Consider the following 17,015-nt stretch of genomic DNA (forward strand, 5'->3'; position numbering starts at 1 on the left):
TTTTGCTGTATGTGAGTTTTTTTTAAATAGCCTAATTCTTTAATGTCTGATTCTCAAATGAAGGGAAAAAGGGACATAATTTAAAAAAATAGTGCTGATTTTTTTTTTTTAATTTCTCCAAATGAGCTGGACTTTAATTTTTTTTTTTTTTTTTTTAGCTATACCTTGAGGCACGCAGGATCTTAGTTCCCAACCAGGGATGTAACTCATACTCCCTGATATAAACTGCCAGGGAAGTTTACAGGAAGATATTTTTACAATAACAATAATCTCAGCTATTGACTGGTAATTGTGTGCTAGACACTGTGGTAAGTACATTCATATGTTGTCTCTTTCTATTCTCCATAACAAGTCTATGAGGGAGGCATTATTTACACATTTTATATACGAGGAAAACTTCAAGTTAGAGTTTATCTAATTTTCTTGTACCAAAGCCAGGATTGAAACATGCTCTATATGACTCTAAGCCCATAATCTTAAGTCAGTAAGCAAGTAAGTCCTTTGAGTCTGAATTCTGTCATTTGTTCTGTTTTTGTTTTTTTTTTTAATAGACTTGTTCTGATTTTTCATGGATCATAATAGTCCCCTCCTATGTATAACTCAACATCTAAAATAGCCATTTATGCTTATGGTTATTAAGCATATGCATTAAGCATATTTATGCTTATGGTTATGCTTATGGTTAAACATAACGAGTTTAAGCCTCTACTTTCAGAAATCATTCACCATTTGAAGAATGGTGTCTAATAAGTGGACCTGAATAACTGAATCTTCTTAACTGAATCTTCTTAAATGTGTCAAAATTTCCAAACATCCCACCCATTGCATTAATCTCTAGATTTATGTTTATTCTAATTATACTGTATCATAAAGGTTAAAACATATAAGCTTCTGATAATGGGATTTGAAATAATTGTGGCCAATATGTGCGACTACAACTCAGTAATCAAGGGCACTAATCATCAATAGGGTAAAGAACCCCAATATGTGAAGAATAAGGCCTTCATTGCCCATCATGGTGCCACTAAATTATACCAGGTACACAGGCATGCTGACTGCCAGCAGGTTGGATAATGGAGGTTTTGAAGCTGGTACTGTGCTAAAGGGCTGAAATGACCAAATTAACTACAGTTTACCAGTCTGGCTTTACCCTTCAAGTTGCAAGTACTCAGAGTTCCAATATGGTTACTTCAGACAGCTTCTTTTTAAAAAAAATTTTTTTATTGGAGTATAGTTGATTTTAAATATTGTGTTAGTTTCACATGTACAGCAAGGTGATTCAGTTATACATTTGCATATATTCACCTTTATTAGATTTTTTCCTATATAATTCATTACAGAGTACTGAGTAGCATTCCCTGTGCTCTACAGTAATTCTCTTTATCTATTTTATATAAAGCATTGTGTACATGTCAATTCCATTCTCCCAATTTGTCCCCCCATCCCTCTGGTAATCATGTTTGCTTTCTGTAACTATAACTTTATTTCTGTTTTGCAAATAAGTTTCATTTGTACCCCTTCTTTAGAGTCCACATATAAGTGATATCAAATGCTCTCGGTCTTTCACTGTCTGACTAATTTAATTCAGTATGACAGTCTCTAGATACATTCACATTCGTGCAAATGGCATTATTTTGTTCCTTTCTATTACTGAGTATTCCATTGCCTATATGTACCACATCTTCTTCACCCATTCCTTTGTCAATGGACGTTTAGGTTGATTTCATGTCCTGACTATTGTAAACTGTGCTGCTATTGAACACTGTGGTGCATGTGTCTTTCTGAATTATGGTTTTCTCCAGATACAAGCCCAAGAATGGGATTGTTGGATCATTTGGTAGCCCTATTTTTAGTTTTTTAAAGGATCTCCATACTGCTCACCATAGTGGCTATACCAATTTACATTATCATCAATATTTTTTTACATTTATTTATTTTAATTGGAGGTTAATTACTTTACAATATTGTATTGGTTTTGCCACACATCAACATGAATCCACCACAGGTATACACGTGTTCCCCATCCTGAGCGCCCCTTCCTCCTCCCTCCCCGTACCATCCCTTTGGGACATTATCACCAATATTGTAAGAGGGTTCCCCTTTCTCTTTACCCTCTCCTGCATTTATTGTATGAAGATTTTTTGATGATGGTCATTCTCTTCAGTGTGTGATGATACCCCATTACAGTTTTGATTTGTATTTCTCAAATAATTAGTGATGTTGTCATAGTTTTCATGTGTTTGTTGGCCATCTTATGTCTCCTTGAGAGAAATATCTAGTTAGATCTTCCACATTAAAAAAAATTTTAAATACATATTGGGCTGCATGAGCTGGTTGTATAGTTTAGAGATTAATTCCTTCATTTGTATTTTTTTTTTTCCAATTCTGATGGTTGTCTCCATCTTGTTTATGGTTTCCTTTGCCTGCAAAAGCTTTTAAGCTTAATTCTGTCCCATTTGTTTGTTTTTGTTTTTATTTCCATTACTCTAAGTGGTGGATCAAAAATATCTCATTGAGTTTTATGTCAGAGTATTCTGCCTATTTTTTCCTCTGAGAGTTTAATAGTATTTGGTGTTACATTTAGGTCTTTAATCCATTTTGAGTTCAAATTTATGTATAGTGTTAGGGAGTATTCTGATTTTATTCCTTTAAATGTAGCTATCCAGTTTTCCCAGCACCACTTATTGAGGAGACTGTCTTTTTTTTCCACTGTATATTCTTGTCTCCTTTGTCATAGATTATTTGGCCTTAGGTATGTGAGTTTATTTCTGGAGTTTCTTTCCTGTTTCATTGATCTATATTTCTGTTTTTTTGTGCCAGTACCATATTGTCTTTATTACTGTAGCTTTGTAGTACTGTCTGAAATTGGGGAGCCTGATTCCTCCTACTCCATTTTTCTTTCTGAAGATCACTTTGGCTATTTGGGGGTTTTGTGTCTCCATACAAATTGTACATATTTTTTTCTATTCTAATTCTGTGAAAAATGCCATTGGTAATTTGATAGGGATTGTATTAAATCTGTAGATTGCTTTGGGTAGTATAGCCATTTTCACAATATTGATTCTTCAAAACCAGGAATATAGTAAATCTCTCCATCTGTTTGTGTTATCTTTGATTTCTTTCATCAATGTCTCATAGTTTTCTGAGTATAGGTCCTTTGCCTCCTTTGTTAGGTTTACTCATAGGTATATTTTCTTTTTGATGTGATAGTAAATGAGATTGTTTTCTTAATTTCTCTTTCTGGTCTTTGTTGTTTAGTACATAGTAATGCAAGAGATTTCTGTGTATTGATTTTGTATCCTGCAACTTTACCAACTTTATTCTTGAGCTCTAGCAGTTTTCTGGTAGCATATTTAGGATTTTCAATGTATAGTATCATGTCTTCTGCAAATAGTGAGAGCTTTATTTCTTCTTTTCTAACTTGAATTCCTTTTTATTTTTTCACTAACTGCCATGGTTAGTACTTCCTAAATGAACTTCTCTGGATAGTAGAAAAAGTTGAGGTGACAACTAGAAATAAGAAAACCTCAAATGGTAAAGGTACCTAGTAAGGAAAACACACAGTAAATACAGGATAACATCCACACACAAATATGATATTGAAACCAGCAACTGTGACAAGTGGCGATTACAGATGTAGGAGACTGGAAATGCATTTTTGAAATGATATTTGAAAGTAAAAGATCAACAACTTAAAACAACCTTGTTTATATGTGAAAGTGAAAGTCGTTCAGTCGTGTCTAACTCTTTGCGACCCCAAGGGTATATTCCAAGTATATTCCAAGTCCATGGAATTCTCTAGACCAGAATACTGGAGTGCGCAACCTTTCCCTTCTCCAGGGGATCTTCCCAATCCACTGGATTGAACCCAGTCTCTCACGTGGATTCTTTACCATCTGAGGCACAAGGGAAGCCGAGAATGCTGGAGTGGGTAGCCTATTCTTTCTCCAGTGGATCTTCCAGACCCAGGAATAGAAGTGGGGTCTCCTGCATTGGAGGCAGACTCTTTACCAACTGAGCTATCAGGGAAGACCCTTGTATATATATCAAAATCTTATGGGAAATGCAAAGCAGAATCTGCAATAGATTCACACATAAAAGAGAAAAAGCAATCAAAACACAAAGCAAAATATGATCATCCAGCCACAAGAGAAGATGGGAAGAAAGAAAGGGAAGAAAAAAATCTGTGGACACAAACCCCAAACAATTAAGAAAATGGCAACAGGAGCATACATATTGATAATTCTCTTAAATGCAAATGGATTAAATGCCCTAACCAAAAGACATAGACTGATAATTGATAAAGAAAACCAGACTCATATATATGCTGTCTACAAGAAACCTAGTTTAGACCTAGGGACATATACAGATTGAAAGTGAAGAGATGGAATAAGATATTCCATGCAAATGGAAAGTAAAAGAAAATTGAGGTAGTAATACTTATATCACACAAAATAGACTTAAGATAAAGATTGCTACAAGAGAAAAGGAAGGACACTACATAATGATCAAGGGATCAATCTAAGAAGAAGACATAACAGTTTTTAAAGTATATGCACCCAACCTAGGACAGCCTCACTATATAAAGTAAATGCTAACAGTCATAAAAAGGGAAATCAATAGTAACATAATAATAGTGAGGGCACTTACACCAATGGGCAGATCTTCCAGACAGAAAATGAATAAGAAAACACAAGTCTTAAATGACATATTAGATCAAATAGATTTAACTGATATTTATAAGACATTCCATCTGAAAGCAGCAGAATACAGTTTCTTCTCAAGTGCACACAGAGCATTCTCCAGGATAAATCACATGTTGGGTCACAAAGCAAATTTTGGTAAATTTAAGAAAATTGAAATTGTATCAAACATCTTTTTCTGATCACAACTCTATGAGATTAGAAACCAGGGGGAAAACAGGGGGAAAAAATTAAAATAACACAAACACATGGAGGCTAAACAATGTTACTGAACAACCAGCATATCACTGAAGAAATAAAATAGGAAATTAAAAAAAAAAAATCTAAAGACAAATGACAACAAAAATGCAATATCCAAAACATAGGGAACACAGCAAAAGAAGTTCTAAGAAAGGAAGTTTTTAATAATACAATCTTAATTTAAGTAATAAGAAAAAACTAAAATAAATAACCTATCCTTCCACCTGAGGCAGCTAGAGAAAGAATACACAGAACCAAAGTTAGTATAATGAAAGAAGTCATAATGATCAAAGCAGGAATAAATGAAATAGAGACAAAGAAAACAGTAGCAAAGATCAATGAAACTAAAATCTGGTTCTTTGAGAAATAAGCCAAATTAATAAAATTTTAGCCAAATTCATAAAACAACAAAGGGAAAGGGCTCAAATCAATAAAATGAGAAATAAAAAAGAAGTTACAATGCACAATACAGAAATACAAAAGATCATAAGGGACTACTACAAGCAACTGTGTGCCATTAAAAGACAACTTGAAAGATATGGACACATTCTTAGAAAAGTACAGTCTCCCAAAACTGAACTGGGAAGAAACAGAAAATATAAACAAACCAATCACAAGTACTAAGATTGAAACTGTGATTTAAAATGTTCCAACAAACAAATGAACAGAACCCAATAGCTTTACAGGCAAATTCTGTCAAAATTTAGGGAAGAATCAAAACCTATTTTCCTGAAACTCTTTCAAAAAATTGCAGAGGAAGCAACGTTGTGAAGCTCATTATATGAGGCCATTATCACCCTGATAACAAAAATAGAGATATCACAAAAAAAGATATCAGGCCAATATCACTGATGAACATAGATGCAAAAATCTTTAACAAAATACTAGCAAACTGAATCCAACAATGCATAAAAAGGATCATACACTGTAATCAAGTGGGATTTATTCCAGAGATGCAAGGATTGTTCAGTATACACAAATCAATTGATGTGATACACCACATTAACAGTTGGTAAAGAATCTTTCAGTCACTAAAGAATCTGCCTGCAATGCAGGAAACCCAGGTTCAATTCCTGGGTCAGGAAGATCCCCTGGAGAAAGAAATGGCAACCCACTCCGGTATTCTTGCCTGGAGAATCCCATGGACAGAAAAGCCTGGCAAGCTACAGTCATGGGGTCACGGGTGTTGGATACGACTTAATGACTAAACCACCATCACCACCACATTAACAAACTGCAGAGTAAAACCATATCATCATGTTAACTGATGCAGAAAAATCTTTTGACAAAATTCAACACTCATTTATGATAAAAACTGTAGAATGTGGGCATAGAGGAATGCTACCTCAGCTTAATAAAGACCATATTTGACAAACCCAGGGCTTCCCTGATAGCTCAGTTGGCAAAGAATCCACCTGTGATGGGAGACACCCCAGTTCCATTCCTGGGTTGGGAAGATCTGCTGGAGAAGGGATAGACTACCCACTCCAGTATTCTTGGGCTTCCCTTGTGGCTCAGCTCGTAAAGAATCTGCCTGCAATGCAGGAGATATGGGTTAGATCGCTGGGTTGGGAAGATCCCCTGGAGAAGGGAAAGGCTACCCACTCCAGTGTTCTGGCCTAGAGAATTCCATGGACTATACCCATGGGTTGCAAAGATTTAGACATGACTGAATGACTTTTGCTTTCATGACAAACCCATAGCAAACATTACTCTCAATGATTAAAACTGAAAGCACTTCTTCTAAGACCAGGAACAAGACAAGGACATTCCCTCTCGCCATTTTTAATCAACATAGTTTTGGAGAGACAGTTTTTGGTTCCTCCAGCCCCTCGTTGATACCACTCTTAAACATTGTATTTTAATGCAATTGGAAATTCAATACTTTTATGATGATGCCTTTTAGGTTAAATGTTTAAATGGGTATCACTCCTACAAAGCAATTTTTTTTAAAGGAATTTGGATATAAATATAAAAATTGTCATAATTGTTGTAAAGGTCTGTTTTAACTAAAACTAGGAAAAAATTAAAAAAGCATATAGCTGGAATATTATAAAGTATATTTATAAATCTTTTACTATATTATTAAAAAGTTTTAACTATTTAAGAATTATTATTGATTAGTGGCCATATATGATAAGCCCATACCAAACATTATTCAAAATGGTGAAAAACTGAAAGCATTCCCCCTAAGATCAGGAACAAGACAAGGGTGTCCACTCTCATCACTATTATTCTACATAGTTTTAGAAGTTCTAGCTACAACAATCAGAGAAGAAAAAGAAGCAAAAGGAATCCAGATTGGAAAAGAAGAAATAAAGCTCTCACTGTTTGCAGATGACATGATAGTACACATAGAAAACTCTACTAAAGATACTATCAGAAAATTACTAAAACTAATCAGTGAATTTAGCAAAGTCTCAGGATACAAAATCAATACACAGAAAACACTCACATCCCTATATACTAGCAATGAAAAATCAGAAAAAAAATTAAGGAATCAACCCCATTCACCATTGCAACAAAAAGAATTAAGTATCTAGGAATAGACCTACCTAACCTTGGACTGCAAGGAGATCCAACCAGTCCATTCTAAAGGAGATCAGTCCTGGGTGTTCATTGGAAGGACTGATGCTGAAGCTGAAACTCCAATACTTTGGCCACCTCATGTGAAGAGTTGACTCAGTAGAGAAGACTCTGATGCTGGGAGGGATTGGGGGCAGGAGGAGAAGGGGACGACAGAGGATGAGATGGCTGGATGGCATCACTGACTCGATGGACATGAGTTTGGGTGAACTCCAGGAGTTGGTGATGGACAGAGAGGCCTGGTGTGCTGCAATTCATGGGGTCACAAAGAGTCGGACACAACTGAGCAACTGAACTGAACTGAAGGAGACAAAAGAACTACACACAGAAAATTATAAGATGCTGATGAAAGAAATCAAAGATGATATAAACAGATGGAGAGATTGTCTATACTCCTGGATAAGAAGAATCAATATTGTGAAAATGACTATACAACCAAATGCAATCTACAGATTCAATGCAATCCTTATCATATTACCAGTGGCATTTTTCACAGAACTAGAATAAAAAAAAAATCACAATTCATATGGAAACACAAAAGACCCCAAATACCCAAAGCAGTCTTGAGAAAGAAGAATGGAGCTCAAGGAATCAAGCTTCCTGATTTCAGATTATACTACAAAGTTACAGTCATTAAGACAGTATGGTACTGGCACAAAAACAGAAATATGGGCCAATGGAACAAGATAGAAAGCCCAGAAATAAACCGATGCACCTATGGGTACCTTATTTTTTACAAAGGAGGCAGGAATATACAATGGGGCAAAGACAGTCTTTTCAATAAGTGTTGCTGGGAAAATTTGACAGCTACATGTAAAAGAATGAATTTAGAACAATTCCTAACACCATAAATAAAGATAAACTCAAAATGCATTAAAGTGCTAAATATAAGACCAAAAACTATAAAACTCTAAGAAGAAAACATACGCAGAGCACTCACTGACATAAGTCAAGGCAAGATCCTCTATGATTCACCCCCTAGAGTAATGGAAATAAAAATAAAAGTAGACAAGTGAGACTTGGTTAAGCTTAAAAGCTTTTGCACAGCAAAGAAGCTATAAACAAGGTGAAAAGACAGCCCTCAGAATGGGAGAAAATAATAGCAAATGATACAACTGACAGAGGATTAGCTTCCAAAATATACAAGTAGCTCATACAACTCAAAACCAAAAAACAAACAACTCAATAAAAAATTGCAAAAAAGACCTAAACTGACATTTCTCCAAAGAAGACATATAGATGGCTAACAAACACATGAAAAGATGCTCAACATCACTCATTATTAGAGAAATGCAAATCGAAACTACAATGAGATGTCACCTCACATCGGTCAGAATGGCCATTGTCAAAATGTATACAAACAATAAATGCTGGAGAGAGTGTGGAGGAAAGGGAAACCTTTTGCACTGTTGATGGGAATGTAAACTGATAAAGCCACTATGGAAGACAGTATGGAGATTCTTTTAAAAACTAGAAATAAAATCACCATGTGTTGTGTTTTAGTTGCTAAGTTGTGTCCAACTCTTGCAATCCCATGGACTGTGCCTGCCAGGCTCCTCTGTCCATGGGATTCTCCAGACAAGAATACTGGAGTGGGTTGCTGTTTCCTTCTCTAGGGGATCTTCCTGACCCAGGAAACAAACCCAAGTCTCCTGCATTGCAGGCAGATGATTTATCAACTGAGCTATGAGGGAAGCCCAGCTATGACCCAGCAATATCACTCCTAGGCATATACCCTGAAGAAACCAAAACTGAAAAAGACACATGTATCCAAATATTCATTGCAGCACTATTTACAATAGCTAGAACATGGAAACAACCTAGATGACCATTGACAGATGAATGGATAAATAAATTGTGCTACATATACATAATAGGATATTACTCAGCCATAAAAAGGAACTCATTTGAGTCAGTTCTAATGAGGTGGATGAAACTAGAGCCTATTATGCAGAGTGAAGTAAGTCAGAGAGAGAAAGATAAATATTGTATACTAATGTATATATATGGAATCTAGAAAGATGGTATCAAAGAATTTATTTTCAGGGCAGCAATGGAGAAACAGACATAGAGAACAGACTTATGGACATGGGGAGAGGAGACGAGAGGATGAGATATATGAAGAGAGTAACATGGAAACTTACATTACCATATGTAAAATAGATGAAGTGAAGTGAAGTGAAAGTTGCTCAGTTGTTTCTGACTCTTTGCGACCCCATGGGTATAGTCCATGGAATTCTCCAGGCCAGAATATTGGAGTGGGTGGCTGTTCCCTTCTCCAGGGAATCTTCCCAACCCAGAGATCATACCCAGTTCTGCTGCATTGCAGGGGGATTCTTTACGAGCTGAGCCACAAGGGAAGCCCAAGAATACTGGAGTGGGTAGCCTATCCCTTCTCCAGAGGATATTCCCGACCCAGGAATCCAGCAGGGGTCTCCTGTCTTGCAGGCAGATTCTTTACCAGGTAAACTATCAGGGAAGGCTGTAAAATAGATAGCCAGTGGGAATTTGCTTTATGTCTCAGTGAACTCAAGAGGGGGCTCTGTATCAACCAGAGAAGTAGGATGGGGAGGGAGATGGGAGGGAGGTTCAAGAGGGAAGAAACATATGTATACCTATGGCTGATTCATGTTGAGGTTTGACAGAAAACAGCAAAATTCTGTAAAGCAATTATCCTTCAATTAAAAAATGAATAAATTAAAAAAAGAATCATTATTTAGGGTTGCTATTTAGGATCATTTTTAGGATTAATTTTCTAAGATTATTAGAAGAATATTTATTTAGGATTATTTTTAGAATCTAAGCTCTTGGTTTCAGGTTCAACAAGGACTCATGTTCAAAAAAATAAATCATAAGGAAGTATAGTCCCAAGACATTCTGTGAATTGAGCCTATTATTTTCATTATCTTTTCCTTTATTCTCTGTCATGTTATTTGCAACTTGTTTATATGCTTCAGATTTAAAGAAAATATAAGAACATCCAAAAAAAAGTTAGATTACATGGATGCCTTAAAACCTATACACAAAGCTGACTGATTATTTAACAGTAGCAAATGATTAAGTTTTAGCTCGTTATTTAAGGAAAATACTGCAATAGATTTTCCTGTGAATAATGCCAGTTTTAAAGCAAGGTAGCAATCAAATATCCCCTTTTAAACATTTATACTTTTTCTTTAGAGTTCACTTAAATTGACATTACCAATATCAATAGCTTTTCTATGCCTTAAAAGTATACTTTTATAGAAGTTTTAATACAACTGTCCCTGAAAAAAATATTATCTGACCTTCTGTGGAATCTGGGCAAGGGCTGATGCAATCATATTAGACTTTTCTTCTGAGAGGTTTTTGATCATTGACCCCAGAGTAAACACCACAACTCCATCTTTTCCAGAGCTTTGAACAAACTCTTCGAATTCCTATGAAGAAAACAGTGTTTGTAATATAAAAGCTTACAGTTATAATAGATGTCACACTTTTTTCTCAATGTGTCTGAATAATTAGAACAATTCTGTACTTTCACATGTTAATGATTTGACTGTAAATAGATGACCTGAAATCATTTCTTATTAAACAAATTAAAAATTATTTTTACTAAAGGCTCATTTAGTAAAGCATATTTCAGGTATGTATGTTTCTGTGCATGCATGTTTGTGTTTGCAAATTATTGACTGCCTGTTATCTTCTGCCATTTGCTGAACTCTTTACATGTATCATTTAGCTTACATATATGGTAATTTTATGAGATATGTATACATTTGCATATCTCAGTAAGGTTAAGTAATTGTCCAAGCCTACACAACAGTAGGTGGCAGAGCAAATTTCTACCTTTAAGCTAAATAGTTCTGGTGCACTTTATATTTAGTCTTAGAAGATAATAAGATTATCTCTCATTTTTCTGCTGAATCATGGTCAGCACAATGACACGATTTTAGTATATTTAATTTTCCCTGTTTTCTAACTTTCAATTTTCTTTTATTTTGGTTATATTTGTTTTTTATATAAGCTTCCACAAACACAATCAGGAATGAGGTAGCCAAGTAACTCCTGACCAGACAAATAATGCAGAAATACCTATAAAACATACTCTGAGGATTATAGGAATATAGTAGAAATATATAATTTTGAGTTAAAAATAAAAACAGCATATTCAATCATACTGAAATAAAAAGAAATCTTTTCATCCTATATTTAAATACTAGCAAAACTAAGTTAATTAAATAAGGCAATAAAAAATACGTGAGACTTAAAATGGAAAGCCAGGTAAAAGATTTATTTTCAGGGATTTCTCACATGGTTATGAAGGCTGGCAAGTTTAATGTGCAGAACAACCCATTAGGCTGGAGACTCGGAGACGAGCCACCGCTGTAGTTCAAGTCTGCAGGCTGCCTACGGGCAGAATTCAGTCTTTTGTTATAGTCACATCTTCAGCTAATAGGATGAGGCTTATCCACATAATGAAGAGTAATTTGTTTACTCAAGGTTCACTATTTAAAAGTTAATGTCATCTGAAAATAGACTTTCAGTAACTTCCAGAAAAATGTTTGTCTAAACAGCTCAGTACCTAGCCAGGGAAATTAATACATAAAATTACCCATTACACTATATTTACAGATGACTTGACTTAAAATATAATGTTATCTTTATTTTCAATTATAGCATGGTATTCTTGAGATACTAGAAAATATTTTAAAATGTATATAGAATAGATTTTCATGAATAGTGAATGGACTTTGAACAAGAAAAGAAAATATTGAGCACTACTTCAATCGGATAATAATACATAATCCAAAATAATGGTATCCACCTTCTGACTGTAGTGTATAGTCTAAGAATATAATGACCATTAAATTCTATTCTGTATTCTCAGTTTGCAGATCAAATCTTAATAATAATTAACTAGAAATCATTTAAGAGATAAACACTCCTATAGGAAAATAATAAGCATGTTTAATTACCTTAGGTAGGGGCTTTGCAGGCTTGCAGTGCAGTCCTCCAACAAATTCAGTATTAGGTAAATAAGGCTGAGGAAATTCAAAATCCCAGTAACTTCGAAACAACCACATGTCAGCTTTCCCCATAATCTCACACAGTGTGGTAGGTTTTCCTGAATAAAAATGAAGGGTAATAGAGGGAAAACAATCTGATATGGTAAATGGAAGATATTTCTCCACCTAATTTTCTAAGTAAATTCTTGAAGACCAATACTGAGCCTTTGCAACCCAGCTTATGTATCAATTGGCCTTTCACCCTGAAGAGGACACAATAGGCAGAATATAAATAAGTAAACACAGATATAAGTATGGAGCAAAACCAAAAGCCTGTTGCTTTCTCTCTGTCAATGGAGTCTTTCATCTTGAGCTAAACCTGAACCCACTCATGTGCTTCTAGTAAGTTTAAGAAACCTAGGCAATGATCCTCAGCCTTCTGTGGTAGAGTCACACCTTCTGAAATTCCAATTTATCTCATCCTCATTGCCCAAAATGTCTCTGACTATGTTTATAATCAACTTGCGTTTTATCCTTTTTTTTCCTACTGTTTTCAAGTGTGCTGTCACAACAAATTACATCCTGAATACTTTTAGTACAATTCTTAAAGTGATTGTTTCCTTTGCTATAGTAAAGGAAAGTTCTTATTTTACAAGATTTCATCCTCTTTGGTAAAGATATTGTATTGCACAATAATCTGGTGGTGAAATATTTGCCATTTTGACATATTTAGTTAACAAACAGTACAAAAAGGGTTCCTTTGAACTGAATTGGAAGCCAAGTGAATATTTACAGAATAAGAACTCAAATTAGTGACCCTGAATTGAATCATCTTCCTTAGTTTCAACCAGAATTTCATCTCTGAATTCTATATATCTACTGCTGTATACCAAACCTTATCCAGAATTTTGGTGTCCTTTTGAAATATGTGCTCTGTGTTACCAATAGGAGGAAACCATAGCTATCTTGTTTCTTACTACATGGCTTTTTGAATATTCTCCTTGATGTCCTAAGTGCGCTAAGGTTTTTACCAGAAAAATATAAGGGATTTTGAACTCCTAGGAAGATCTATCTGCATAAGAGATCAAGGCAAATCTCAGTAAATGAAGGGCTTGACTCTGGTGATTACAATATCCAGTTTCATATTCAACACATATCTTTATGAAAATGTGTGCACACTTTAGGTTGTTTTTTGTTTTTTTAATTTTCTCTAACTTTTGAGTTAAAATACATTGAAATTAATTGTTAATGGGCATATTTCTGTCTGGTAGAAAATATCATTTCCCAAATTATGATTTTATTGCCCTATAGCATTTTTTTGGACCATTTTTGTGTCTAACCTAGTGCTCTTATCCTAAAATTACTTTATCCCCCAAGAGGTTTGTAAATAGTTTCTCAATTTTTTGAAATTAATGTTGTCTTTCTGGTTTATTCATCAATTATTTGAACATATCTATGACATATTTTAATGAAAAAAATTATATATTATGAGTTATACTTTTAAAATTGAAAAACATACTTGGAATGCATTGTATAATGATGATTTTAAATTCTGAATAGCCAAATTGCATCTATATCTTGTAGCATTTTAACATATATAAGTAAAAGAAATGTATTTCTTCTATTTACCAAGTATTTAATTCTTCTTCTCAGATTATTCTAAGTTGCTAAGAACTATGGAAGAATCAGGGACAGAGTAATACCCTATCACTAGAAAAGATGTCCCTAAACTGAGTGTCAGACTGCTGGGACCAGAAGTAAACCAGTTCAATCCAGTTGAAAGACTTAAATATAAGACCTAAAACCATAAAATTCCTCAAGGAAAACAAATGGGAAATAATTCTTGACACTCATCATGGCAGTGAATTTAAAATGTAACACCTAAAGTATAAGTAACAAAATTAAATGAAAAATGAAAAATGAACAAGTGGAACTGCTTCCAATTAGAAGGTTCTGCACCCTGCACAGAAATGATCAACAAAATGTAATATATCATGTATGAAACGAGTTGCCAGTCCAGGTTCGATGCACGATACTGGATGCTTGGGGCTGGTGCACTGGGACGACCCCGAGAGATGGAATGGGGAGGGAGGAAGGAGGAGGGTTCAGGATGGGGAACACATGTATACCTGTGGCGGATTCATTTTGATATTTGGCAAAACTAATACAATTATGTAAAGTTTAAAAAATAAAATAAAATTAAAAAAAAAAGAAAGGAGCCTATGAAAATAGAGAAAATATTTGCAAACCATATGCCTATGTAGGTGCTGCCACCTAAAATATAGAAGGAACTCACACAATTCAATAGCACAAAAACAAATAATTAGCTTTTAAAAAGTTAGCTGAGGAACTGAATAAACATTCAGTTAGTCAACAAGAATCTGAAATGGTGCTCAACATTACTAGTGACGAAGAAAATTCAAAGCAAAACCACAAAGAATTAACATCTCATACCTGTTAGGAAGGCTATCATCAAAATGACAGGAGACAAATGCTGGTGAGGAGGTAGTGAAAAGAGATGAACAAATTTACACTGTTAGTGCAAATGTAAATTGGTAGAGCCAATAAGGAAAATGTTATGGAGGTTCCTAAAAATTTTTAAATTAACTTGATTTTATTTGATTTTACCATATGATCCAGAAATTCCACTTATAGTTATGAAAATAGAAAAAAAACAAAAACAAAAACAAAAAAACAGATCATTGCACTCTTAAGCTCATTGCTGCAGTATTTACAATAGCCAAAATCATGGAAATAATTTAAGTGTTTATAAATACATGAATGGATAAAGAAAATATCATTACAGATAGAATGGAACATTATTAAGTCATGAGAAACAAGGAAAACTTGCCATTTGCCTCAACATGGATGTAAGTTTTCATACAGTCAGATAAATATTTACATTTTTATAGGCTATAAGAATACTTATTATATACATATTTCTCTTACCTAAAACCTTGCTGTAATACTCATCCCATTCTGGAAATATATAATATGAATATATCATGTCACTCACTGTATACAGTAACCAGTTCTCCAGCCTCTGTCTAAAAGTCATCTTGTCTGTCAGTCTTGATGTGACACCAGGAACATATGAAGAAGGCATAGGAAGCCCAGCACACAGTCTTTCAATGACATTCCCATAGAAAAGTCGAAAAGTGTATATAAATGGAATATTCAGGAGTTCAGCCACCAATTCCCCACAAAAACTTAAAGGGTCAGCAATACAGACATCAAACTTGGCTGCCTGTAGCCTGCTGAGTAACTCCTTGTTTGTGATAGCACTGTCACACACTCTTCTGTTTGTTAATAAAAATCTTCTGCCTAGATTTGCCAGTTTTGTTTGCATTTCCCACCATGAAAGTTTTGGCAGTTCAAACGTAGCTTCATAGAGAATGGTATTGAGCTCTTCCATGAAAGTTTCTTCAGTTACTGAAAGCCGGAGGATCTCCACATGATAGGGAATCTTGGTATGATCAATCAGAAGACTTTGTGAAGGTACCAGGACAGTTATCTCATGCCCACGAAGGTGAAGCTCTTCTAGAATAACTTGTAAATTAATCCAGTGACTAAAATCCACAGGCCATACAAGAACTTTGCCCGTCCTCCCGGAGTCAAGGAGACATAGATGCAACACGAAAAGGATGCAGAAGACTTTCACAGTCTTCATGGTTAACACTCGATCAAATTAAATCTGGGTTTAAACCAAATGCATGAAACACAATCCAAAGATCTGTCCTTAACAATCCCAATCAATTTATAGTGATTGGGCTGAACTTTGAAGTGTACTTTGTATTATGGATTAAAATGAAAAGCAACTGCTTTGATGGGAAAAAAAAAAAAAAACAACTCAATACACTGGGTTAGGAAATATATACTCAGGCTTAAACACAAATCCATAATAATTTCTAAGTAATGCTAGAAAATCCAGCATTATGTGATCGCATATTCTCTTAAGGCTAAAGTTTTTAAATTTTTTTGTTTGTTTTATTTGAATGTTCATTTGAACAGGAAGGTCTCTGTAGTGTTTCTTTTACTGATAACTCTGCCAGATATTGTAGGTATGGAAGGGATCATCACTTAATGCCAGAAATATGCATACTTTAAGAGATGTTAAGGCAGGGAGATTTATTTTTAATTTTAATTTTATGTTGTATTGTAGTTGATTAGCAATGTGTTAGTTTCAGGTGTACAGCAAAGTGATTCAGTTACATGTATATATATATTTTTATACACAGTTTTTTTATTTTTATTCTTTTAAAATTTCTATTTTAAATAAAATACATATTTTAAATTCTTTTAAAGTTCTTTTTGCGTTTACATTGCTACAGAATATTGAGCAGAATTTCCTGTGCCATATAGTAAGTCCTTGTTGGTTACATCTATTTTAAACAGTAGCTTGTATGTGCTAATCCCAACTCCCAATTTATTGCTCCCCCCACCTTACCTCTTTTCTAACCATAAGTTTGTTTTATAGTGTGTTAGTCTGTTTTTGCTTGTA

The 17,015-nt window shown here is 34.5% G+C and overlaps 1 protein-coding gene across 1 annotated transcript in view; it reads right to left on the reverse strand.

The window, feature by feature from the left end:
• Positions 1-16,184, reverse strand: part of LOC129657254 (UDP-glucuronosyltransferase 2C1-like) — a 36,561-nt gene extending 20,377 nt beyond the window's left edge. The window contains exons 1-3 of the mRNA XM_055587472.1: positions 15,464-16,184; positions 12,485-12,633; positions 10,814-10,945 (exon numbers count right to left, since the gene is read on the reverse strand). Coding sequence (XP_055443447.1) covers positions 10,814-10,945; positions 12,485-12,633; positions 15,464-16,184 — 1,002 coding nt within the window. The remainder of the gene's footprint in view (positions 1-10,813; positions 10,946-12,484; positions 12,634-15,463) is intronic.
• Between the last annotated feature and the right edge of the window lie 831 nt (positions 16,185-17,015).

The sequence above is a fragment of the Bubalus kerabau genome, chromosome 7, assembly GCF_029407905.1.
Source record: "Bubalus kerabau isolate K-KA32 ecotype Philippines breed swamp buffalo chromosome 7, PCC_UOA_SB_1v2, whole genome shotgun sequence".
In the NCBI taxonomy this organism is placed as follows: Eukaryota; Metazoa; Chordata; class Mammalia; order Artiodactyla; family Bovidae; genus Bubalus; species Bubalus kerabau.